Here is a 24,237-nt window from a genome sequence, read left to right as displayed (position 1 = left end):
ATTTATTTACTTTTCAAACTCATCATAAATTCAGTTTACATGTATTTGGTTACATGTGCTTGGGTAATTAATAGCATTTATCTTTAAATTTTATTTTCACGTCACATGATTTCAATTTAGAAAATAAATTTTATTTTAAAATCAGAAAAAAAGAAAATATATTTGACTCTTTATTTCTGGTCCGCTAATATATCTATGTATGTAATAATTGACGTACACGTGCTTGTTTCTCTCCTCTCCACTGTTAACGAGAAAGAAGAAATTGGAATTTTTGCGAGGGAGATGACGTCACCCCATTCATCATGGTCTTCTCGTTTCTGGTCATCGGCGCTGAGGTCCAAACCTCTGACGCGGGAATCGGAAACCACCGTTCGAACGAGCTCCGGCGAGGGCCTCGTCCGACGCCTGGGTCTCTTCGAGCTCATACTCCTCGGAATCGGAGCTTCGATCGGCGCTGGGATATTTGTCGTCACCGGCACCGTAGCTCGCGACGCCGGCCCGGGTAATGCATTGCATAAATATTTGTCCCCTGGGGCGCATCTCGCGAGTCATCGATCAATTGTGGATGAACAAGTTTGTTTGTTTGTTTTTTTTTTTTCGAATTGGTATTCTGTGTCATGGGCATGGCATAACACAATTGTTGTTGCTCCGATGCAGGAGTTACGATCAGCTTCATCGTGGCGGGGGCATCTTGTGTTCTCAACGCGCTTTGTTACGCCGAACTAGCATCCCGCTTCCCCGCGGTTGTTGGAGGGGCTTACCTGTACACATACACCGCCTTCAATGAGCTAACCGCTTTTCTAGTGTTTGCTCAATTGATGCTCGACTATCATATAGGTGCAGCTAGCATAGCACGTAGCTTGGCTAGCTATGTGGTTACCTTGTTAGAGCTCATCCCTTTCCTCAAGGATAACATCCCAAGCTGGGTTGGTCATGGTGAAGAAATTTTTGGAGCACTATCTATTAATATATTGGCTCCTATTCTCCTTGCTCTCCTGACATTCATCCTTTGTTGGGGTGTTGGAGAGTCTTCTATTCTGAATTCATTCATGACAGTAACAAAGGTTGTCTATATTTCCTTCATTCCTTGTTTTCCAATGGAAGAAAACTGGCCCTAATCATCGATAGAAGCATTTGCTGGTAATAATTAGTTCATACGGTATATTTATGTGCCTTTGATAATTAGTAGATGCCTCCCAAAATGACCTTGTTAAACTAGAACATTTTGCGTGTGGAAGTAACAAAGTGTGGAAGTAACAAAGGTTGGTGTGTTGGCTGAGTCTCTCGTCGGTTGGCTGGCTAAATATCCTGGGAGTTTAATATACACTGACAAAGACAATCCTCTGCCCTTAAGCTAGCTTTTGGTTTGAGTGAGGTCAAAGTCCAAATTTCAACATGATATCAGAGCTCAGTCCCACTCTTATGTGTTGGACTACAATAGTTGGCCCACCCGTTAATGTCTTCATGCTCCAGTCGTTTCATTCTTGGGCGTGTGAGGGACATGTTGGTCGTGTCCCACGTCAGTTGGGTAAATATCCTGAGAGTTTAATGCGTAGCAAAGACAATCCTCCCCCTTGAGCCTCATTGAGTTAGTTTTTGGGTTAGTCAGGTCCAAGTCCATATCAGGTCCAAGTCCAAATTTCAACAGATCATATAAAGGCATCGACATGCATTAAGCAGATGGTATGTTTGGAAGAGAAAATAAAAATTCTACATTTCTTAATTAGATTACTTGCTATTTACGAGTTAAAATTATGGTGGTTCTTGATTTCTTGTGTTTAGGAACTCTAGGTGAAAGATCATTGACATTTTGCATAATACATTAGCAATTTGCTGCTTGAGACGCCTTATTGTTTGAATCTATTGCAAATGAATTATAATTTATTTTTGGTGTTTTTTCTTTCTGGATAAACCTGCATCTTGGTGTTCCTTTGGAGGAATTAGGAATTTTGAAATGATGAAGTAATTTCATGAAAGAGTTGAGAATAAATTACTACCGAGGAAATGGCACCTCAGGGAATTCTGTATGGTCTCTCTGATATTTAATTTTCTAAAATAACTTATGATTTGTAAACCTGATGTGGCATTCTAATGCTTAGTATTTCCCCTTCCAAAAATATCAATAATGCAAGAACATCAAATGTTATTTCCATACTTCTCGTTTATTCATTTGCAAGGCTGAACTCGAAAGAAGCATTAGGGGCTTGAGATGGCTGACAGATCAATAAATTTTTTGCAGGTGCTCATTGTTCTTTTGGTTATTGTTATTGGAGCTTTTGAGGTCGACGTCTCAAATTGGACCCCTTTTACCCCAAATGGAGTTAAATCAGTACTTACTGGAGCAACAGTTGTCTTCTTTGCATATGTAGGATTTGATGCTGTTGCTAATTCTGCAGAAGAATCCAAGAGACCTCAGGTATGATGAAGTTTGTGCCGCCGAAGATTTTTTTTTTTGGCTCCGCTTGATGGTGTGAATAATATTTGTTAATGCTGTGAAGGATGCCAGATTTTTCCATTGTCTTATTTTCAAAGTTTTGTTTCAGAGGGACTTACCATTAGGAATAATTGGCAGTCTCCTGATATGTGTTGTGTTGTACATTGGAGTCTGTTTAGTGATTACTGGTATGGTTCCATACCAATATCTCGGAGAAGATGCTCCTCTATCCGAAGCTTTCACATCCAAGGGCTTGAAATTTGTATCTGTTTTAATTAGCTTTGGTGCTGTTGCTGGCCTTACGACAACACTTCTAGTTGGGCTTTATGTCCAGGTGAATGCGTGTCTTTTTATTTCCAATCAGTGACTAAATTTAGATCTTCCTGTTACTGAAAAGTAAATGTATCATCTTTTCTATTTAGTCTCGGCTATATCTTGGTCTTGGAAGGGATGGTTTGCTACCAGCTATATTTGCCAAAGTACACGCAACAAGACATACCCCAATTCATTCACAAGTTTGGGTCGGTATTATTGCCAGTATCTTGGCAGGACTTTTGAACGTGCATGTGCTCTCACATATTCTATCAGTTGGATCTTTGGTACGTCGGTTTTGACATTTCATTTTCGTTCACCATATGGCCTATAGTACAAAGCTTTCTAAATTTCACGAGTCCCAGAATTTGCGGTAGTTATTCCCATTGACAGTGCGTGGCAGTTTGAAAATCTTATATTTCTCTATTTAAACTAACTTTGAGAGTGTAATTATGATAACATGGATCATGACTCGTGTGAATGGTTGTTTTCAGATAGGGTATTCTGTAGTTTCAGCATGTGTGGTGACTCTTCGTTTGAAGGATAAGACTTCAAGTCAGGTTTCTACCACGTGTGTTTCTAAATGGGCAGAGGGTGTCATTTGTCTCCTCGCAATTGCCTGTAGTGGTTTTGCTGCTGGTCTCTTCTTCCGCTTTGGTGCTTCATTTGTACTCCTGATTGTCGCTATCGTTATTGCTATCTTTTCTGGTGCTGCTCTTTATTTGCGGCAAGTAAGTTCGATAACCACATGCACAGGATGGTGCAGCAATCTTTGGGAAAACTTAATTGCATCCACAATTTTTATGTGCATATGTATGCACAAACATGTTCACATGAAGGCACTGACTCTCATTAAGAAATATGATGACCAAAAAAGTAAATCAACAAGAACTTCGACTCATTTATGGTTAACTCTACTGGGGTGGTGCAATAATCACTGTAAAACGAAATACCTTGTGAACTTCATGTAAGGCAGAATATGACGTGTTTATTGGTTTTAAGAGTCTTTGTAAGAGTAATCTACATATATTCTTATAGTTTTAGAGATTAAGACAAGAACTAAGGATTTTATGGTTCTTCCTCTTCCACATTGAAGTTCTAAAAGTTTCAAGCCAGAGAAGTCCAATAACTATACACTGATAGTCGCTGAAAACAAACTCAGTTGTCTAAAACTATGAACTATACCCATCGAGGTTGGTTGATTTAGTTCAGGTGTTTCTACTAGAGATTCTTTACTGCTTATGAGTTCGGTTTGTGAATTGGTTACACTTCTCTTCTGAATTCATCTAATGGACTGGGACACAATCTTCTAACATCATGATATGTTTTTCTTTTAAATTCGTCGACTCGGGGGATAAAATCTGCTAGTATCATGATACACTTCTCTTTCTGAATTCCTTGACTTAAATCTCGAGTCTTGACTGTGATAGAATCTTCTGTTACCGCATTCTGTTCTGCAAGATATGCAATTTCAGTCGATACCTTGCCACAAAGAGAAAATAGAAACTTTGCTCTTCAAACTGGCAAGAAAGTGTGTCCAGTTATATTTTATTATATTTTAATGCTTAGGAATAATCACGATTCTTAAAAAACCAATTTGCATAAAATGTGTGTTGTATTAGTTATTTGTTATTGATGAGGGTTATACTTGATGTGAATAAAGTTGTTTCGATTTGATAGTTCACTAGTTTTCTGTGTTATTGTAGGCGTATACAGATCCACCGGGTTTTTCTTGTCCTGGAGTTCCCATAATTCCTTCCCTTAGCATTTTCATCAACATTTTTTTATTTGCCCAGGTAATTGAATCCATCATCTTTTTCTGCATCTTGAGCTACAAAACTATAGCTTCATATAACCTTGAACTTAAAGTTGAAGAAACAATTAGACCCAAGTTGTTTTATGTTTCATGTTGCAGCTGCACTACGAAGCCTGGGTCAGATTTGTAGTCCTCATCTTTGTTACAGTGGGTGTTTATGCATTTTATGGCCAGTATCATGCAGATCCTGTAAGTTCAAATGTGTCGATTGTTTACCATAGAGCTCCTGCAGTTGAAACTACTTAGATACAAATCTTTATGTAACTTTGCCTTCTGTAATGATTGTCTTGTGACTAAATTTATGTAATGATTCTCATATGAGTATTTGCCATTGTATAATAAGGCAGTTCCCATCATGGAAGACCAAAAGTTACCTTGAATCTGACATAAGATGTTGGAGAATATAGAGTTGTATCTGTGTAGGATTTCCACATGAAATCTGAATTATGCATATGAGCTTTTCCAATGTATGCATATGATGAAGTTTGAGTTTACAAGTGTAATTTGTTATGAATTGGATCTGTCATATGCTACTACAAGTTACCGGAAAAGCGAATTCTGTCTGCTGACTTTAAATCTGTACATTGCTATTGTTCCTCGTGCTTGAGCTCGTCTAACCAATTTTGTTGTCAAATTTTCTCTCATCTCCATTTTTTAGACTTGCACTGACCGCTCACAGGAAGTTGACTAGCATTTCAGCCTTACGGCCAAAGTAAGCTGGCAATATGACCATGCATGGGCTCTGAAACTATTACTCTATTGTGGGTACTTGACTAACCTTTCTCTAACTATTCATCGCCATCACTATTCGTGCTGGATATGTCGATTAGTCACTGAATTATTCCTTGGATTTATGGACATCGACTTTTATAGTTCTTTTTCGTCAAGTCGACAACATCTTAATGGGGTGTTAGGCTGATCCATACCTGTTTATTCCAACAAAAAAGATAGAACAGGAGAGGAGTTCCAGAATCTATCAAATAATTAAGGGTTACTGATTACTGGTCTCTTCTCAGTTATTTTGTTCCTTTTTCTTTTCTTTTTTTCTTTTTTGCAGGTTTAAAGACATTCTCATTATTTTCCTTCTTTTCTTTTCCTGAAGAAGTAACTTTTAGTGCAAGTAGTTTTATCTTTGCTTCCTTAGCAAACAAAATCGGGAGTTGTGCTATACTTTTTTCCTGAAGAAATAACATAGAACGTTGTTGATCTACTCGACTTTAATAAATTTCATTACAAGTATATGGATCTACTTTTTTGCTAATGTTTAAACTTTAAAGAATAAATTTCACTCGATCACCCGAAAACGAGGTTCGAACAACAATCAAATCAGAATGAAAATCGTTAGAAATCAAAAATCCATTTTAAGTAGTTAATTAAATGACAATTATTAGAACTATGTTCGGACGTATATTTGACAATATAAGTACCATATCCTCTTTCAAGTTTATTCCACAAACTATCAATATTTACACCAAAGTTTAATTGGGATACAATTATTTTGAAATTTGATTAGAAGGTTGCGTGGTTCGATGATTTTGAAGAGCTTGAAGGTTCAATTACTTTCCGACCAAACCGAAAACATATTGTAATTTACAAGCTGAGAGCTTCTTTGTGGTGTTACTACTTAGAAAAATAGTTTAATTAAGTTTAACTACTTCTACGGCTACTACTTAATATTATAATAGTTTTATTACACTTGATATTCGTAATAATTATATTGTAATTAATAATGATGAATTAATTATTATTACCATTATACCATTATCATATTACATAACAATAAACATAAGAATAATATAGCTATTTCTTGGTGTAAAGGTCCGCATAGTTGGGCCGGGCTGGGGCACAAGAGTCCGCATAGTTGGGCTTTCTATTTCTACTCAGTATGCTTGATGTTGTTGAAGAGGCAAAAGTTATACTCCCGATGTCGTGTAGAGCCAGCCATTCGGGTCTGGCTATTAGTACATCTCATCTCCTAATTGTATCTATATCTTCCCAAATGGTTCAAGGGTCCAAAATCTTCCCAAGTAGTTGAAGGGTCCAAAATTTTCAAGGAGACGTACGAACAATACAACTACTCTTTTTTAACTCTCATTGTCACAAGACTTGAGTCGAACGCTAGATAGAGTTAGGACGTTGAGTCTCATGTTTCGCACCTATATAATACATATTTTTCGGATTGGTTTAACTTAATAGTATTATCTCAACCTCTGTATATTAATGTCAATAACTTGAAGACAAAAAACTTGTGTGAGACGGTTTTATGAGTAAATTTTGTGAGACGGATCTCCTAATTGGACCATCCATGATAATGTATTAATTTTTAGGGCAAAAATATAACTCTTTATGTAAATATGAATGAGCTTGATCCGTCTCACGGATAAAGATCTGTGAGACCGTCTTACAAGAAAACAAATCTAACTTGAAACGAGGAAGATCAAGCCAAGGCCTCTTGCACATGATCGCATGATAAAATAGGTCCGATTAACTAATTTTACAAGAGCGTTAAAAATAAAAGATCGGTGGACGGTAAGCTTTTGAAATCATATCATACGTCCATAATTGTGAAAAAAAATTATAATATAAAGAAAAATTCATAATAATAACCTTTTTTTTTTAAAAAAAAAAAACCCCTTAGAAAATGACATAGTCCTCGTGAGGAATTTCATAGCAATGACACAATCACACTTTGAGAATTATTTATGCCAAATTGACATTTAATTAACATGCTTATGACTCACTCCCATGTGTACCATAATCCTCGGCCACTCAATCATGGAAATGCCAATTTCTTCCCAAAAAAAATTTAATATTTTGTTCAAAGACTTTATGTTACGGTTACTAAAATGAAAGTAGAAACGTCATCCAAGTATTTACTTACATTAAATAATTAGTCACGGCTCCTAAAAATAATAATAATGTCGTAGTGGAATAATACGCAAGATCCAAAAAAATATCCCCTTTTCCCCATTTTGTGAACCAAATTCATGGGGTCACAAGTCATCATTTAATAAGTTAAAGAAAGAGGTCATCATTTATTATGCAATGCCAAAACAGTCATACGTGTAATTTTAGTTATTTAATCGAGAATTGATAAATTAATAAAATAAAAACATTAAAAATGCATGGAAAATAAACTACTGAGTTGGTGAAATGACCTACATATGATTCACCTCTGGTAGGGATATTCCGCTGTTGCATTTGGGATATTCTTCCGATTAATTGAGTCAACAGTTTCAGGTCTTCGGATTGAGTTCTTCGGAAATACATCGATACAGGGTAGATGAGATCCTAGCATATGGGTAATATTTTAAATCATGCATCCAACGGTTCGTATTTTTACACATAGGCATAATTAATTATATATTGTTAACGTGACAAATCATGAGACATTAGATCTATCATTGAGTATTACCCATATGCTAGGTTGAAATCTACCTCGATACAAATCTAATGATTATTATTGGTTTAAAACGTTTTTCATGCGGGATCATGATCGTCACTCGATTTACCGTCCATTAATTCTAGCATCTCATCGATCGATTTTTTGACGACATAAGATCCACATGTTTAATTAGAAGCATAACACAGAGAAATTTTTTTTGTTCCTTACATTTGACATGTTTAGAATAGTAACCATATGTTTTGGATGGAGTAGACCCACAATTTTGGAGGCATGATACGTATCTAAATTTGTGGGTTCCAGTTCAACTAACTGCACTCGATGACTCGAAGAATTTTAATGTTTTTACTTTTTCGTGAAATGTAGTGGCAGCTCCATTATGAGCATATATGCGTTTGGCATGTTAAATATCATTTTATTCGTTAAAAATATATGGGTGAAAATATTTTTACGGAGAAATTTGTAATATTATTAATTTTGTTACAAGCTTGATGAATCATGAACGAAACTCGCAGTTCATTCAAACAAGTGGTGAAGTGGAAGGAAAAAACCAAAACGTGCTAGAAAATATAATTACTTATATTATCTCTTCAATGATGAGGTTTAAAATGTTTAAAGCAAATGTTCTTTTAGGGGGAAAAATTCAATAGTAAATTGGGCTCAGCATTTTTATAAAAAAAACAAGACAAAATAGGAACAAAAATGTATTTGAAATAATTCTATTTATTTTCCTAAAAAAACATTTTATTTAATATCATTTTTATTATTAGACAAGCATCAATCTACTCAGAAATTTATATTTTGTGTTCTTTTTATCAATTATTTAATAAGTAGCTTGGAAGTATTCACCTATCCATTAAAAGATAGAGACACCACACCAATAATAGAGGGTATCTATACAAACTTCGATTAATTTTGTTCTTGAAAAGCAAACTATTTTTTCGAAAAATCTATTTAAAATTATAAAATAACTTTAGTGTCGCTATAATTTCTTCTAAACAACACATATATGTAGAAATACCAGTGTTCTAAAAAGCTCGCTTAAGCGAATACCAGTGTTCTAAAAAGCTCGCTTAAGCGACGCTTAATCTCGTTTAAGTTTTAATACGCTTAAAGCGACCGCTTTTTAGAACGGAAGATTTCATTTGTTTTTTAAAATGAAAATGTTTTTTTTATAAATATGTATATTTATAGTTTAGAACTTGAATTATCTACTAAATCTTATATTTATGGTTAATCTAAAATTTTATTTAATGTTTGTCTTAAAATAATTAAAATTATAGTAAAAATTAAAAACGTTTTTTCACGCTTAAGCTTGAAAAATTTGAAACTTAACCTTCACGCTTCAACGTATTTCACGCTTTTTATAACCTTAAGAAATACGGATCGATGATATTATTTTTCAATATCTCACTTTCCCTAAATTTTTATTCGTTTAATGTATTTTATTTGCCATGAAGTTTTAAACGAACTTTAAATTCCACTTTAAAATATAAAAGTTTAATAGATAATCAATTATCATCATTAAGAGGTGGGCTAGCTATACCAGAGTGTCCTAATACCTAACAAAATATAAAGACATAAAAAAAAATCTAAGAGCTGTCCTAATTAACTAGATTTTAATGTTTTAACGAAATTAGTTAATAATATAAGAATAATTTTTATTTATCATAAAACAATTTATTTGTTCGTATTTTTTTTAATAAGAGATTCATTCGGGTCAGGTCAGCTAACTAAACCCAAGTACTTTAAACAAGTGGTTTATTTATTGAATAATAATAATTTCTATGTTTTTATTCTATAGTATAATAATTTATTATTACAAAAAAACTATTTTTAAATGACACGTAACCTTCCCGAGGAATAATTGATTTGCTACGCTGGTGACATCTTAGTGGTCTCACGTCTCATTCCTTGCAAAACTTTTTTAAACAAAATTTTGGAAGGATGGAGCTGCCCGCGGGCAGCGGGCAGGCTCCTCGGGCAGTGGGGGACAATGGGGTGCCTTGGAATCTGCGCCTCAAGTGTCAATTGGTCCACCTGTAAATATTACTTTGTTCGGTTCCCTGTTTCGAACTGGGGCCCACTTGTGAAAATTTAATGAGTGTGGGGCCCCATACTACGTGGCCATAAGGTGGGGTGGTGATTGAAAACGACACAAAAGTGTGGGGACTTCGGTTGCAATTATTGAAATGTCTGTCGTTTATTAATGTGTTGGCGGATAGAAATTGGGAGTGGTTCTTTTAAGAGAGTGCTCATTTTTTGCCTAATAATATGTCGTCATGTTACTTTTTCATACATTTAATAATATATATATATATATATATATATATATCGTCATGTAACTTTTTAAGAGTTGATTTCCGATGCTTGAGCTGATTTTTAATTACACATTTAATATTTTTTCTATTTGCCTCGCTACACATGACTCATGATTAGTTATTCATATTAGGGTACAGTTCGAAATAGTCGATGTTTTGTTATATAATTTTAAAAAATATATAATTTATGAGTAGTTATCCATATTAGGGTACGGTTCGAAATGGTTGATGTCTTGTTATATAACTTTTAAAAATATATAATTTATATTAATATTTTTTTGCAAAGTGATAGTTGGATAGTTGATATCAGAGTTAAGACATAGTGATCGATTCACGTAAGTTGTATGTTGGTGTAAATGATTATTAAGATTTTTTTTAAGAACGATAAAATAAAATGTGACAATATGTTGATTGTACAAATAATTGAATAATCTCTTCTACATGTCATCTAGCAAAGTTTATTGATAAGAGTTTTGGATGAGGTTTTGCCAAGAGAACAAATTTCAAATTCCTAAAGAACGAACTTGTGTATTCAATCATACAATTTGCTTTTTGGAAGAACACTTAATAATAACATAAGCTTAGAATAATGATTTTTTTTGCCTTATGAGTTATGACGTTTCACTTGACTAAGATAAAGTGTAATCATGACAAAGTTGATCATGCACCTAAAAAATGGTTCGTTTTCCTTTTTATTTTTACCACGAAATATTTGTTCCCCAATTACTCGGCCCCAATAATTTAACCCCTAAGAATTGGAAATGGACTCCATATCCAAATGTGTAGTAATATGTGTGGACGTAGAGATTTGAATTTAAAAAAATTGAGGATATGATGGATATATTTCAAATGGTTTCATCTATACTATATCTATCATAATAAACTAATTATCGAAAAAAAAAACACATTAATCACATATTTGACATGTATTTCAAATTCTCTATATTCAAAAACATCGTATAACGAGTTAGGTAATTTCAATTTCGAATTCCGAATCGAAACCTATAAACATTATTATTATTATTATTATTATTATTATGATTATTATTTTTTGGGTATTGTGTTCATAGATTTATTGACAGTTCTATTGTTGGAAGTGATGTAAATTGGTAAAATATTTGGAATTAATTTTAATTTAATTTAAAACAATAATAATTCAATGACCACCAATCAATCATCCGAGAATATACACGTCAGATCTATGTCGACACCTCAAATAATAATTCATTTCCACAACCAAACTTTTTAATTGGTAAAAAACAACTGGTGTTCCATGGCTCACACACACCTGAACAAAACCTCCGCGGCCAGCCTATATATAGTCCCACTTTCCCACATGAAAAAGCCTCCTCTCTACACAAACACCGCTGCTATCTTCTCTAAACTCTGTAACCGCCGCCGCACAGAATCATGAAGTCCGGTGCTTCGTATTACACTGGATGGGAAGAAGAAGAAGAAGAAGACTGCCAACCCCATTTCCTCGATTCCTGCTCCCTCTGCAACAGACCACTCAGCCACAACACCGACATCTTCATGTACAGGTTTGGCTCATCGATCATGATGAAAATCAAACATCTTATAATTAATTCTTCTTCTTTTCAATCTCTCGATCGATCATCCTCCAGAACAATTTTGTGACTAATTAATTGGTAGTACTATTGCAGAGGGAACACGCCGTTTTGCAGCCAAGAATGCAGGCAAGAGCAGATCGAAATTGACGAAGCCAACGAGAGAAGATCGAAGCTCTCTTCATCCAAAAGATCTTCCAGACTGAACACAGAACCCAACAAAGAATTCGACTCCAAGAAATCCCTACGCTCCAGCACAGTTTCCGTTGCATGATTCATATATATATGAAAGCGTTCGTTGATATATTAAAGTGTCGAGGGAATGGTTTTTTTTTTTTTTTGAAGGGCTCTGATTCATTCAGGAAAAGAATGGAGAGATGGGTTCCATCGAACAATTTTGATTTCCTATTTTTTGCCTTGTATTCATTTCTTTTCTTCCTTTTTCTGTAGTTATAATAATTAGAAAAATGTCTATATATATATTGTGAGCATCTTTGTTTTGGAACTCGAGTTATATATTGTGTTGGTCGTTTCATATATAATTAATTAAACCGGAGCCAAAGAAACGCAGCGGAATTTAAAATTTTTCGATCCTTCATGCAACTAATAAAACATATTCAAGATTTAGATATACACCACACGATGTCTGTGGTGGATGGAAGAATCATGATCTTGGTTTAGGTCGACTTTTGTTTTCCGTTTTCACCCATGAAATTACTTTTTTTTTTTTTTTTTAAAACACCCATGAGATTACTTTAAAATATATGTTTATAAGTAATTTCACCCTTATTATCCTAAAAGAATGTGTATATTTTTTTTTATTCTTCAACCTTATATATATAGGAACCTTATAGGGATCAAAACCATTTTAAACGTGGGGAATCAAACGTATTTAGAATTCATAAATTGAGGAGCCATGGATATGGTGAAATTGCATGTTGGATTTCAAACAATGTTTTGACATTACAAATTGAAAATTGCTCAGCAAAAATTAACAAATACGGGGTGTTTCATGGCGTTATGCTTCTCTCCCTCTTTTGGACTAGGAACCACAGCCCGGCCCAATATATTAAATAACAAAATCCATAGAATTAAATGGGCTTGAGCCCAGTTCACCCTCCAGATAATAAGGTTTCCGAACAATACGTAAAACTGTTGTGTCATATTATAAATTCTTGTCATGCATGTTTAAGATTTTCATTTCGAAGCGTCCTATTCACATCTACCATATATAGTTTATTGTTTGGGCATTCGATTGCTCATAGTTTAGGACTAATGACGAAATCAATATTCCCTATCGTTTGATTTCCTAGAAGTTAGATTATTGGGAAATTTTTTTTGTTATCTTTACACAATCTAAAATAGATCCCACATCTATCAATGATAATTCTCTACATTTTGATGTACTTTGGGGTGGTGCATGTAAATGTAATATTCACCAACTGTTTTTAGGCGATTATCACGTCAAATATTAATACCGTATTTATGTCTCACAGCTCAAAATTCAGACCAAGCGCAACTTATGACTAATAGTATTTCAGGAACCTCTTTTATGTGATTTAACCAAATAATAGTAACAATTACAATGTATTCACAAATATTCATTAGCTAGCACAGCACATGTAGATACCCTCTCTTGATGCATGTTCTTTTTCCTAGCATAAGTGCTTCATTAGAGCATCTCCAATCATTCTCTATTTTTGAGAATATCTCCAAAATATAGAATGGAAAGCCCTCCAACCATTCTCCATTCACACTCTATTTTAGAAAATCACTGTAGCAATGGAGAATGGTTTTGGAGAAATTATCCAAAATTTTAAAACTATATTTTTTTATTTTGATATTTTGTTTCATTTTCATAAATATATATATATATATATATATTGTTAATTTATTTCTATAATTTTACTGATTTTCGATTTTTTAATTGATTTGAAGTTTTCTCTATTTTTTCATTTATTTACTACAATATTATTTGGGGTAAAAACAAAGGAAAATAATGAACAAACAAAGGCCTATAAAAAACAGAGACATTTATCAGTATTGCTGCCATCAATCGGGAGCCCAAAACCCATGAAATCCTATAGGGAAATTCAGATGCGTAGGAACTTCAAATCTTGCCACAATCGTGTTGTGTTTTCCGATCAACGTCGAATCCAGAACGACGAGGTAACACTTGTGCGCCGACACCGCATACTGAAAAATTTTACATGGAAGCACCATGTTAATATTGATTGGATAGCATTATTTTCTCAACTTGTATTTCGTAAAAGAAAATTTAATTTTGTATTTTATAACTTACTTCCACAACAAGGACATATCCACCATCTTCATTTTGATCATCTCCCTTTGCGATAAAAATCGGTTCCCCGATGAATGTTCGCCTTCCGGTGGACCAAGTGCTTGATGATCGATCGATAGTGTTTAATTTGACGACGGTATCGAACGGAAAATGTGGCAATGCTTGGCGACGACCGGAGGAAGTTGCTGCATAAACATACCTATTTTTCTTGCCTGAAAATTCTTGGTTTATTACTGGGAAATCTGATGGCTTGTCCCAATCGCTCAGCTCACTTGTGTCACATTTTAGATAATTTCCATTTTTGTCCATGTTTATATTCACCTGCAATTATTATTTCGGAAAATTACTAAAAATCGTAAAGACTAAAATTTGATAGAAGGTTAAACACAATGAAAAATATATTTTTTCACTTTAATATAGTACAGAAAGAGATGGACAAAAAGGCAAAACCTGGACGAGACGAGGCAGTAACTTTTGTTGACCTTCCGTGGGATTCATCATGGATGGATCTAATTTACCAGTCTGCCAATCATATCCTATAAAATAAAATTCAAAATATATAATTTAATTAAGTGGATGAATTTAGAATCATGGATTTCAACTTTATGTGTTTTAAACATTGGATGGATTTTTCCTACACCGTGTCGAATGTTGTTGATGTGTTCCACTTAAATTTGAAAAAAAAAAAAATTTATTAAATGAGGAGGGTACTTTAGAGAACAGAGGAAAGTTACCAAATATTTTTTGAAAATTGAACCATCGGTAAGAGCAGCCACTGGCCTGGATTTGGATGTGAAGATTTCCATTTTCGCCCCTCTCCTCAAAGGCATTTCCCACATGGAGCACCCACATTTGTGAAGGGGCCTGGATGGGAATTCTCCAGTCCCTAAGCCTGTTTGGCTGAGAATTCGGAAATCTGGGAAGTAAATAGATTGGAGAAGTGGGGTTGCTTGGGTTCAGTGTGAGTGCGGATATCATAGGAGACAACCCACACACTGCTGCCATTGATCCTGCAACAATGTTCCCGAAAAGTTTCGAATCATGCTATTCAAACAAGTCCTTAATTTGGTGATTTAGAACAAGTGAAAGAAAGTAACTATGTATCATGTGGATGGTCATGGTCTTATTAACGGGGAAATTTTATATCTGATCGGGTGTTGTGAGGGGCCAACACATCGTCCGGTGGCGATTGCATCGGGTTAAATGATCATTCGATAATCGATACAACATAGAATATGTCGTATTAATATCATTACATTACTCTTAATTAGTTATATATATATATATATATATATATCGTCGTTCAACATTTAAAATATAATGCTAAAAAATAAAGCTCATTGAATTCACTTGAGGTAAAACAACAAAAGAAAAACCACTATATGTAATTTTATGTATGAGAGAGAAAAAAGAATTGTTAGGCAAAAAAATAAAAATAAAAATCAATACACAAATTTTTCATATAAAAAAAAGCATATTCAACTGAAATCTCGGTTGCGCTTCGATGAAAGTATTTCAAATCCATGGATTTTGATTACAATTTTAGTGTTAACAATGAAATATATATAGAGAAATCTTAAATTCATAACTTAATTATTTACACATTAATTAGATGGATTAAAATAAATTTCAAATCACCACTTTATTGGATGAACTTAAAATCCATCTTAATTATCATGAATTACTATATAAACATAAAATAAGTGAATTTGATATTTATGGTGTTACTTCTTTAAACAACAAAAACGCATTTGAAATCCATAAATTTGAAATACTTATATCCAAACTTAACACTAATGTTTTCTTACTAAACATTCAATTTTGAGCAAGTGGATTTTTTGACATGAGACTTCAGTAAAATGGGGTTATATATATAATATATAAAAAAAAATTTAGTTGCCCAATTTATGATGCGCACTTCGTGCCCGACCACTAAAATCTGATGTCGTGTTTTAGTGGTGCGAAAAATAAAAAACAACTAAAACCCGACACCGTATTTTAGTGTTCGGACACAAAGTGGGCAGAAATTTGTTGGGCAGCTTAAAACTTCTATATGTATATACATATATATAGGGTGCGGGGATCCGTGTGCACCCGTGTCCAAAAAAATTTGGATTGCCTTGAAATTTTTACGATAGGATCGTCTCAAAAATGCGAATCCAACGATGTATCATATGATACAAATTTCAATCTCGATGACCGAATTCGTGAAGATGACCAAAAATTGCAGATTTCACCTAATTTCAGGACATCTTCACAATTCATCATCGAGATTAAAATTAATATCATATGATACATCTTTGTATTTGCATTTTCGATACAATTAATCCTACAATGAAAATTTCAAGACAATCGAAGTTGTTTTGAAACGCGGGTGCACACGAATCCCCGTATCCTAGGGTACGGGAGAGTCTACATATATTTATATATATATGAAAAAATATAGATATAGATATAAAACTTGTAAAGAGGATTTATTTAATAAAAATATAGATACATAAATTGTACCTGCAACGTCTAGCTTGATGCGATTGCCAAACAAAATGTAATGAGAATCTGTGAAAGCCCAATCATGGATCATCAAGTGGTCGGGGATGCTAAACTCTTGGCTTTGCACCAGTTTGAAGTTCCCATCAAATTCTGCAAATATTTATTATTTATGGACAATTAAATTTTTTTTTTTTGGAATTATCTATAATAAGATTTTACTCACGTACTTTTTTTATTCTTATATATATAAATATATATATATATATATATATATATTCTTATTTTGCTATATATAAAATTTGAGACTATAGTTATCGTACCATAATATAAGATATATCGTACATATTTTATTTAACTATATTGCTTGTTTGACTCGTTAACTAATTAAAAAAGTAATAAAACGTGTTGCATACATATGACTTGAATAATACACGAGGAGAGACGAAACCTAGATCTTCCCGTAGGAGAAGTGGTTCACGAGCTGAATTAATAATTATGAGTTTTGATTCTCCTAAATGTCCGAAAATGACAGCTGCCCTTCCACATTCTCACCAACAGTGTTTTCATAAATATTAATATAACAGGTTTAACATGCGTGAGAATAAATATATATGTATATAAAAGCAGATTTGATATATGTGAAAAATAAACAAATTTATATATTTTTCAATCATATACAACAGGTTCTAGATTCTATGTACAGAGTTTTGATATAATGAACATCAATTATTTATGTGAATATCAATTAAAGTGATATGATGTTCACTTAATTATTGAATGTATATGACAACACTTTAGTCAACGCTCATACGAACACTCGTGGTAGATACTTATCATATCACCACATTGTCATTATAAGAAACCTAAAACATATAAAAATAAAATTTTAACTAGTTTAGATTATTTTTATATATTTTTTTATTACGTTTTCTTTGTTGTTTTTGAGGGGGGCCATACTCATCCGTAGAAGATTTTCCTTGGGCAAAACGTGTACCAACTAAAGTTGAATGATATATGTCATCTTTGATAATCACATTAAATAAACAGTTCAAAACTTTGATATATACTTAACTGAACATAATTAATGATCTGTTTATATCTGGAAAAGTAAAAAAAAAAAAACCATAAAAATTACAAACGAAATATTTTTTGAAGAAATAATTTCAGAAAATTAATAACGATATATATATATGTAAATAAAAAAATAAAATAAAATGAGTACTGACCGTAGAAAGTGAAGTTACTACGAGGAAGTAGCATATCTTCAGCGTTGCATGACATGATCAAGAGTCTGTTTCTTTCAGTATCGATCTTGTAATGTGACAAAAATCTCTTCGGACTCATCTTGAACACTCCTGCAACCAAAGTTTTCGGTTTTTTTTATTATTTCTTATTTCGAATATTCTAATAAATATATATATATACATATATATTTTTAAAACAATAATAATAATTCGGGTTTCTAAAAATATATTAATTCTAGGATAAACTTCAACTTTAAATGATTGCTTACATAGTAGCGTGCATAAATAAGGATATGAAAATAATATATAAGTGGGATCACATTTATCTCAGTTAATTAAGCAGATGATATTCAAATAAGATAAAGAAATAACTTGGGAGTCGGGAACATGTGTACTATGGAATATTTATTAGAACAATAAATAAATAAATAAAGTAATTTATTATTGTAAATTTTCGTAGAAGCAAGTTCACTAATTTTTTTTTCAGACTATATTGCATGATATGGACGTAACTATTATTAAGATAATAATTAGCAGATCGATTTTTGTCAACTCATCTAATTCTATGATATAGTGACATATATAGAAGATCTCCATGCAATAAAATGTATTATCTCACCACCGTGGTAACTGGTAATTCAAAAAATAAACATTACTCTTTTTGAAAATAAAATATATATAATAATCCAATAAAAAACTCAACATTGTATTTAATAAAATAAAAAAATTTCTATATATATATGTATAATATATATATGTATAATATATATATATATACGACTTACAAAAAAAATTAACATAGTTAAAATTACAATATTTGTATTAAAATTAATAAAACTTGCCAATTTTTTTTTTGGGACAAACTTACCAACCTGTTATTACCTAGTCACTAATAATTAGTTGAGTGATGCTGCATGTACACGGAGGTTTACACATTAAATTTAAAATAACATAACTATCTTTAATATATTTTTGAAAGAGTTTTTTCAAATAAAATAAAATAATAATTTTATAATTTCAAGTGTAATATGTAACCTTCATATACACGGATCATTTTCATAATTAGTTAAAAAAATTAATATAGTTAAAATTATAATATCTATTTTAAAATTTAATATAAAACTTGCCAACTTGTTATTAACAACCTAGCTAGTCACTAATAATAATTAGTTACTCACCATGTAATACAGGCTTCAAGATTTGAGCTGCGACGTCCAAGAAATCAGCCGTGAATATTCTTTTCCCTCGGTTGTTTTCCGGCGGCGTATTCGGACCGCCAACGACGTTAAATCTCCCGAGAGTATCCAACGTGGGAGCTTGGATCTCGTAGGGGTCGCCTCCTTCCCACAAGCAAAACAGCCTCCCGCCCCACCTCAGCACGCTGGTGTTGGCCACATTCTTCATCACCTTCGTGTTCCCCATCATCCTCCCTCCTTTCAGAACCGAAAACGGCCCACGGTGCGTGAACCGCCACTCCCCCGTCAAGGGGTTCCGCTCCTCCGCCTGCGCCTCCGTCTCGATATACCTCGCCATGAACTCCACCCGTCTCCGTCGCGCATCGAACGAGAAAGCTCGAAGGTATCCGTGGCCGTCGAGCGGGTGCACGGTGGAGCCATGGTCGTCGGTGAAGAGCCCCGGTCCAGTGAGGTAGTATGTGCCGGAGGGGAAGTCGTGGGGAAAAGCGCCGTCGACCAGGCGGAGGGTGACCGGTTCGGCTGTTTCGGCCCGTTGGGAGACGAAGAGGAACTGGTAGTCCCAGAAGGCGGCGACGGTGTCGTCCTCCGTCTTTTTTTCTTGCACTGTTGTGGTGTGTTCCAGTGGCGGTGCGGTGATCGACAGGGCCAGGGGAATTTTGTTTGGCGGCTGAGGGTTGTACGTCGGAGGCGCCAGTTTCGGCGGTGATGCGGTGGTTTGGAGCTTTGTAGGGAGGATTTGGCAAGCTCGGGCCGCCTGCATTTTGCTTGGTGTCGAGGGAAATATTTATGTGCACAGCACAAGTGATATATATAATAGACATGTATACATATATATATAGTATTGTTTTCATGGAAAATATTCTTTTTGGTCTATTAATTTGTTATTTTTTTTTTGTTTTGGTCCATTAATTTTTCAAATTTTTGGTTTAGTACACTAACTATTATTTTTCGGGTATTTTGGTTCAACTGCTGACGTGACACCGAAAAATGATGATGTGACATTGGAAAATGATTACGTGTCTAGTTGTCACGTCAGCAATTGAATCAAAATCACCGAAAATTAAAAGTTAGAATACCAAAACCAAATTTTGAAAATTTAATGGACCAAAACAAAAAAAAAGAACAAGTTATTGGATAAAAAATGATTTTCCCTTCTTTTTAATAGAGCTAGCAACTTCTTGGATTCAACTAAAAAATCAATATTGCCAAATGGTAATTATGTCAAGACAGTTGTGAAAAGTAAAAATTTATTGTAAAAACTAAAAACTCTAAAACTCAAAATATATATCAAACCAAACACTTATAAAATATTCTCTCTAAACTTGTGTTATTTCTTCACAAATGTTGAGGTCTATTTATAGATCCTCAATTGAGAAATGTCCAAAAATAAATATGTCATCCATTACATAATCAAAAATTAAAATATCATCACATCACCATCACAATAATTTTCAATCTAATTTTAATATATAATTTCCAATACTTCTACTTGTGATGATGATCGTGATATTACGTGTTTGTATACTGCCTCGTTAAAAACCTTACTAGGAAAAAAACCCAGGGGGATAAAAACCATAGCAAGAAAAAAAGAGTGCAGCCACGTAAACTCCTCCTCATGTTAATACGATCGATTCTTCACATACGCTGTAGATTTCGCATCCCAATATTATATATATGTTTTCTGAATATTGCCGTAGGAAGCGCCTTTGTGAAGAGATCTGATGAGTTCTCACTTGATTGAATGTAACAAATATCAATATCTTTATTCTTCTCAAGCTCTTGAGTGTAGGCAAAGAACTTTGGGGGGATATGTTTGGTTCTGTCACTTTTGATGTATCCTTCTTTCATTTGAGCAATACATGCAGCATTATCTTCATACAACGTCACATGATTCTTGTTTAATGATAATCCATAAGAAGTTTGGATATGTTGTGTCATTGATTTTAGCCAAACACATTCACGACTTGCTTCATGTAGTGCAATAATCTCGGCGTGATTTGATGAAGTTGTTACTAGTGTTTGTTTCTGTGAACGCCAAGAAATTGATGTGCCTCCACGAGTAAATACATATCCGGTTTGGGAACGTGCCTTATGTGGATCAGATAAATATCCAGCATCAACATAACCAATGATACTTTGATTGGTGTCTTTTGAGTACAAAAGTCCCAAATCTGTCGTTCCTCGTAGATAACGAAATATATGTTTAATTCCATTTCAGTGCCTCTTTGTTGGATATGAACTGAATCTTGCTAATAAATTTACAGCAAAAGATATATCAGGTCTAGTGCAATTTGCAAGATACATAAGGGCACCAATGACACTTAGATATGGTACTTCTGGACCAAGAATAACTTCATCATCTTCACATGGACGAAATGGATCCTTTTCTATGTTTAATGATCTTACAACCATTGGAGTACTTAATGGATTTGATTTATCCATATTAAAATGTTTAAGGATATTTTCTGTATAATTTGCCTGGTGAACAAAAATTTCACATTCTTTTTGTTCAATTTGCAAACCCAAGCAATACTTGGTTTTTCCAAGATCCTTCATTTCGAATTCTTCTTTCAAGTACATCATAACTTCTTGAATTTCTTTATTCGTTCCAATGATATTTAAATAATCAACATATACAACAATAATTACACATCCGGATGTTATTTTCTTGATGAAAACACAAGGTCATATTAGATCATTTACTTATCCCTTTTTCATCAAGTGCTCACTTAGCCGATTATACCACATTCGGTCGGATTGCTTCAACCCATATAATGATCTTTGCAATTTTACAGAATAAAATTCTCTGGATTTTGAACTTTATGCTTCAGACATCTTAAATCCTTCAGAGATTTTCATGTATATATCACTATCAAGTGATCCGTATAAGTAAGCTGTAACAACATCCATAAGACACATTTCCAAATTTTCAGACACAACCAAACTAATCAAATATCGAAACGTAATTGCATCCATAACAGGAGAATACATTTCTTCATAATCAATTTCAGGCATTTGAGAAAAACCTTGTGCAACAAGTCTAGCTTTATATCTTGCTATTTCATTTTTCTCATTTCGCTTTCGAATAAAAACTCATCTGTATCCAACAGGTTTTACACCTTTAGGTGTGAGGACTATAGGTCCAAAAATATTACGTTTATTTAGTGAATCCAATTCAATCTGGATGACATCTTTTCATTTGGCCCAATCATGACGAGTTTTACATTCACCAAAAGATTTTGGTTCATGATCCTCATTTTTATTTATGATGTCACATGCCACATTATAAGAAAATATCTCATCAATATCTTCTATATCTTTTCGGTTCCATATTTTTCCGGTATTAATATAATTGATAGAGATTTCAAGATTTTCGTCAGTTTGTGGTTCTGACAGAATATTTTCATCATCAGGTGTTTCTTCTGGAACACCATTTTCTATTTTATGATCACCGTGTTTCTCTATGCCTTTTTTTTCGAGGATTTTTATCCTTGGAACCGACTGGTCTTCCACGCTTCAAGTGTTTTATGACACCATGAGTGTCTTCAATTTGTTTCTTTGGAATTTCAATTCGAGCAGGGGCATTTACAGCATGTATATATGATTTTGTTACCCCTTTTGTGTCTGCAAATGCATCTGACATTTGCTTTGCAATTCTTTGCAAGTGCACAATTTGTTGTACATCTTTCTCACATTGTTTGGTCCTTGGATCCAAATGTAACAATGATGGTACATACCATGTGATTTCCTTTTCGATGTGTTTCTTTTCTCCCCCTAACATTGGGAAGATTTCTTCATTAAAATGACAATCAGCAAAACGTGCTGCAAACACATCGCCTGTCTGAGGCTCAAGATATCGAATGATTGATGGGCTATCATAACCGATATAAATATCGATTTTTCTTTGAGGACCCATTTTTTATCATTGAGGTGATGCAATAAGCACATACACCATACATCCAAAAATTCTCAGATGAGAAATATTTGGTTCTTTACCAAATGCAAGTTGCAATGGGGAGAATTTATGATATGCACTTGGTCTGATGCGAATTAATGCCGCAACATGTAAAATTGCATGTCCTCATATAGAAATTGGGAGTTTTGTTCTCATAATCATTGATCTAGCAATCAGTTGTAGACGTTTAATCAATGATTCAGCTAATCCATTTTGTGTATGAACATGAGAAACATGATGTTCAACAGTAATTCCCATTGACATACAATAGTCATTGAAAGTTTGGGAAGTAAATTCTCCAGCATTATCAAGTCTTATTTTCTTGATTGTATAATCGGAAAATTGATTCCGCAATTTTATTATTTGAGCCATTAATCTTGCAAATTCCACATTTCGAGTTGACAATAAGCATATATGTGACCATCTGCTGGTTATGAAAATAAAACTAGCAAGGTTTCTGCTGTTTTCAAGTCAAATCTTAACCCTAGAACGTATGTTTCAAACATGACACCACCATGGAAAAGAATACAAATTATACATAAATTTTTTAACCTCTATAGGAGTTCTTTTCACTAATCTTGTCGTATTTCTGCTTTTTGGTGCTAGCTTTGAGTCCCTGCCAGGGAAGACTAGAAAACATTTCCTAGTGAGTACAGGATAAAAAGATTTGTGATCATGTCAGAGATATATAAAATTATACATGGCCAAAATCCCACGTGTTCAACCGACCTTCCTCTAAGAAAATACATTAGGACATAACCAAGGGATTCCAAATCATCTATTCGGCTTTGTTCTGCAATAATAATTAAATCAGAAACAGATAAAGGAAAATAAATCGTATCAGCTGCTAAGAAAACCTACTTTCTGGATAGGGAACACTCATATGATGCATCACTTACCAACACCAAGATGTGTATTGACACTAGCATAGCGAGCAATGCCAGTTAGGTTCTTGTTTTCCCTGAAATAAGAGGTAAAGAAATTCATCAATTATTATATCCAAGTTAGCTAAATTGCAAGAAACTCTCAGATGAACATGACCATATTATAAGAGCAAACCATCACCGACTGACATAGTTAACACTCATGAAACTCCATGGGATCTGCAAAATTCATAGACCCACCAAGGAAATAGTCTAATGGCTACAAAGAAGAGTGTTCAACTCATGCTTTTGTCACATCTCGAGTATGATGGA

General features: G+C 33.7%; 3 protein-coding genes across 5 annotated transcripts; 2 read left to right on the top strand and 1 right to left on the bottom strand.

The window, feature by feature from the left end:
• The first annotated feature begins 231 nt into the window (after positions 1–231).
• Positions 232–5,758, top strand: LOC140880427 (cationic amino acid transporter 9, chloroplastic). Of its 3 annotated transcripts, XR_012149655.1 has the most exons (10): positions 232–502; positions 658–1,064; positions 2,240–2,416; positions 2,544–2,768; positions 2,857–3,033; positions 3,241–3,477; positions 4,453–4,542; positions 4,662–4,751; positions 5,221–5,327; positions 5,620–5,758. XR_012149655.1 is itself a non-coding variant. In XM_073284859.1 (9 exons), exons 1-9 carry the CDS (start codon positions 283–285, stop codon positions 5,251–5,253), a joined length of 1,656 nt encoding a protein of 551 aa, XP_073140960.1. In that variant the 5' UTR covers positions 232–282; the 3' UTR covers positions 5,254–5,560. The 3 variants fall into 3 exon arrangements, 2 of the variants coding, with proteins under 2 accessions (XP_073140960.1, XP_073140958.1); XM_073284859.1 differs by lacking the exon at positions 5,620–5,758 and having other exon boundaries at positions 5,221–5,560; XM_073284857.1 differs by lacking the exon at positions 5,620–5,758 and having other exon boundaries at positions 4,662–5,560.
• A 5,892-nt stretch (positions 5,759–11,650) lies between these two features.
• On the top strand, positions 11,651–12,351 carry LOC140884873 (FCS-Like Zinc finger 3-like). The gene is made up of 2 exons (XM_073291755.1): positions 11,651–11,827; positions 11,951–12,351. The coding sequence occupies exons 1-2, from the start codon at positions 11,697–11,699 to the stop codon at positions 12,126–12,128; spliced, it is 309 nt and encodes a 102-aa protein (XP_073147856.1). The 5' UTR covers positions 11,651–11,696; the 3' UTR covers positions 12,129–12,351.
• A 1,555-nt stretch (positions 12,352–13,906) lies between these two features.
• Positions 13,907–19,846, bottom strand: LOC140877227 (carotenoid cleavage dioxygenase 7, chloroplastic-like). The gene is made up of 7 exons (XM_073280757.1): positions 19,069–19,846; positions 17,873–18,001; positions 16,665–16,796; positions 14,891–15,166; positions 14,607–14,692; positions 14,157–14,477; positions 13,907–14,050 (listed from the first exon to the last, which is right to left on the bottom strand). The coding sequence occupies exons 1-7, from the start codon at positions 19,844–19,846 to the stop codon at positions 13,907–13,909; spliced, it is 1,866 nt and encodes a 621-aa protein (XP_073136858.1).
• Positions 19,847–24,237: the final 4,391 nt, after the last annotated feature.

Source organism: Henckelia pumila, chromosome 2 (assembly GCF_033568475.1).
Source record: "Henckelia pumila isolate YLH828 chromosome 2, ASM3356847v2, whole genome shotgun sequence".
In the NCBI taxonomy this organism is placed as follows: Eukaryota; Viridiplantae; Streptophyta; class Magnoliopsida; order Lamiales; family Gesneriaceae; genus Henckelia; species Henckelia pumila.
This window is presented reverse-complemented; position numbering and strand designations above follow the sequence as displayed.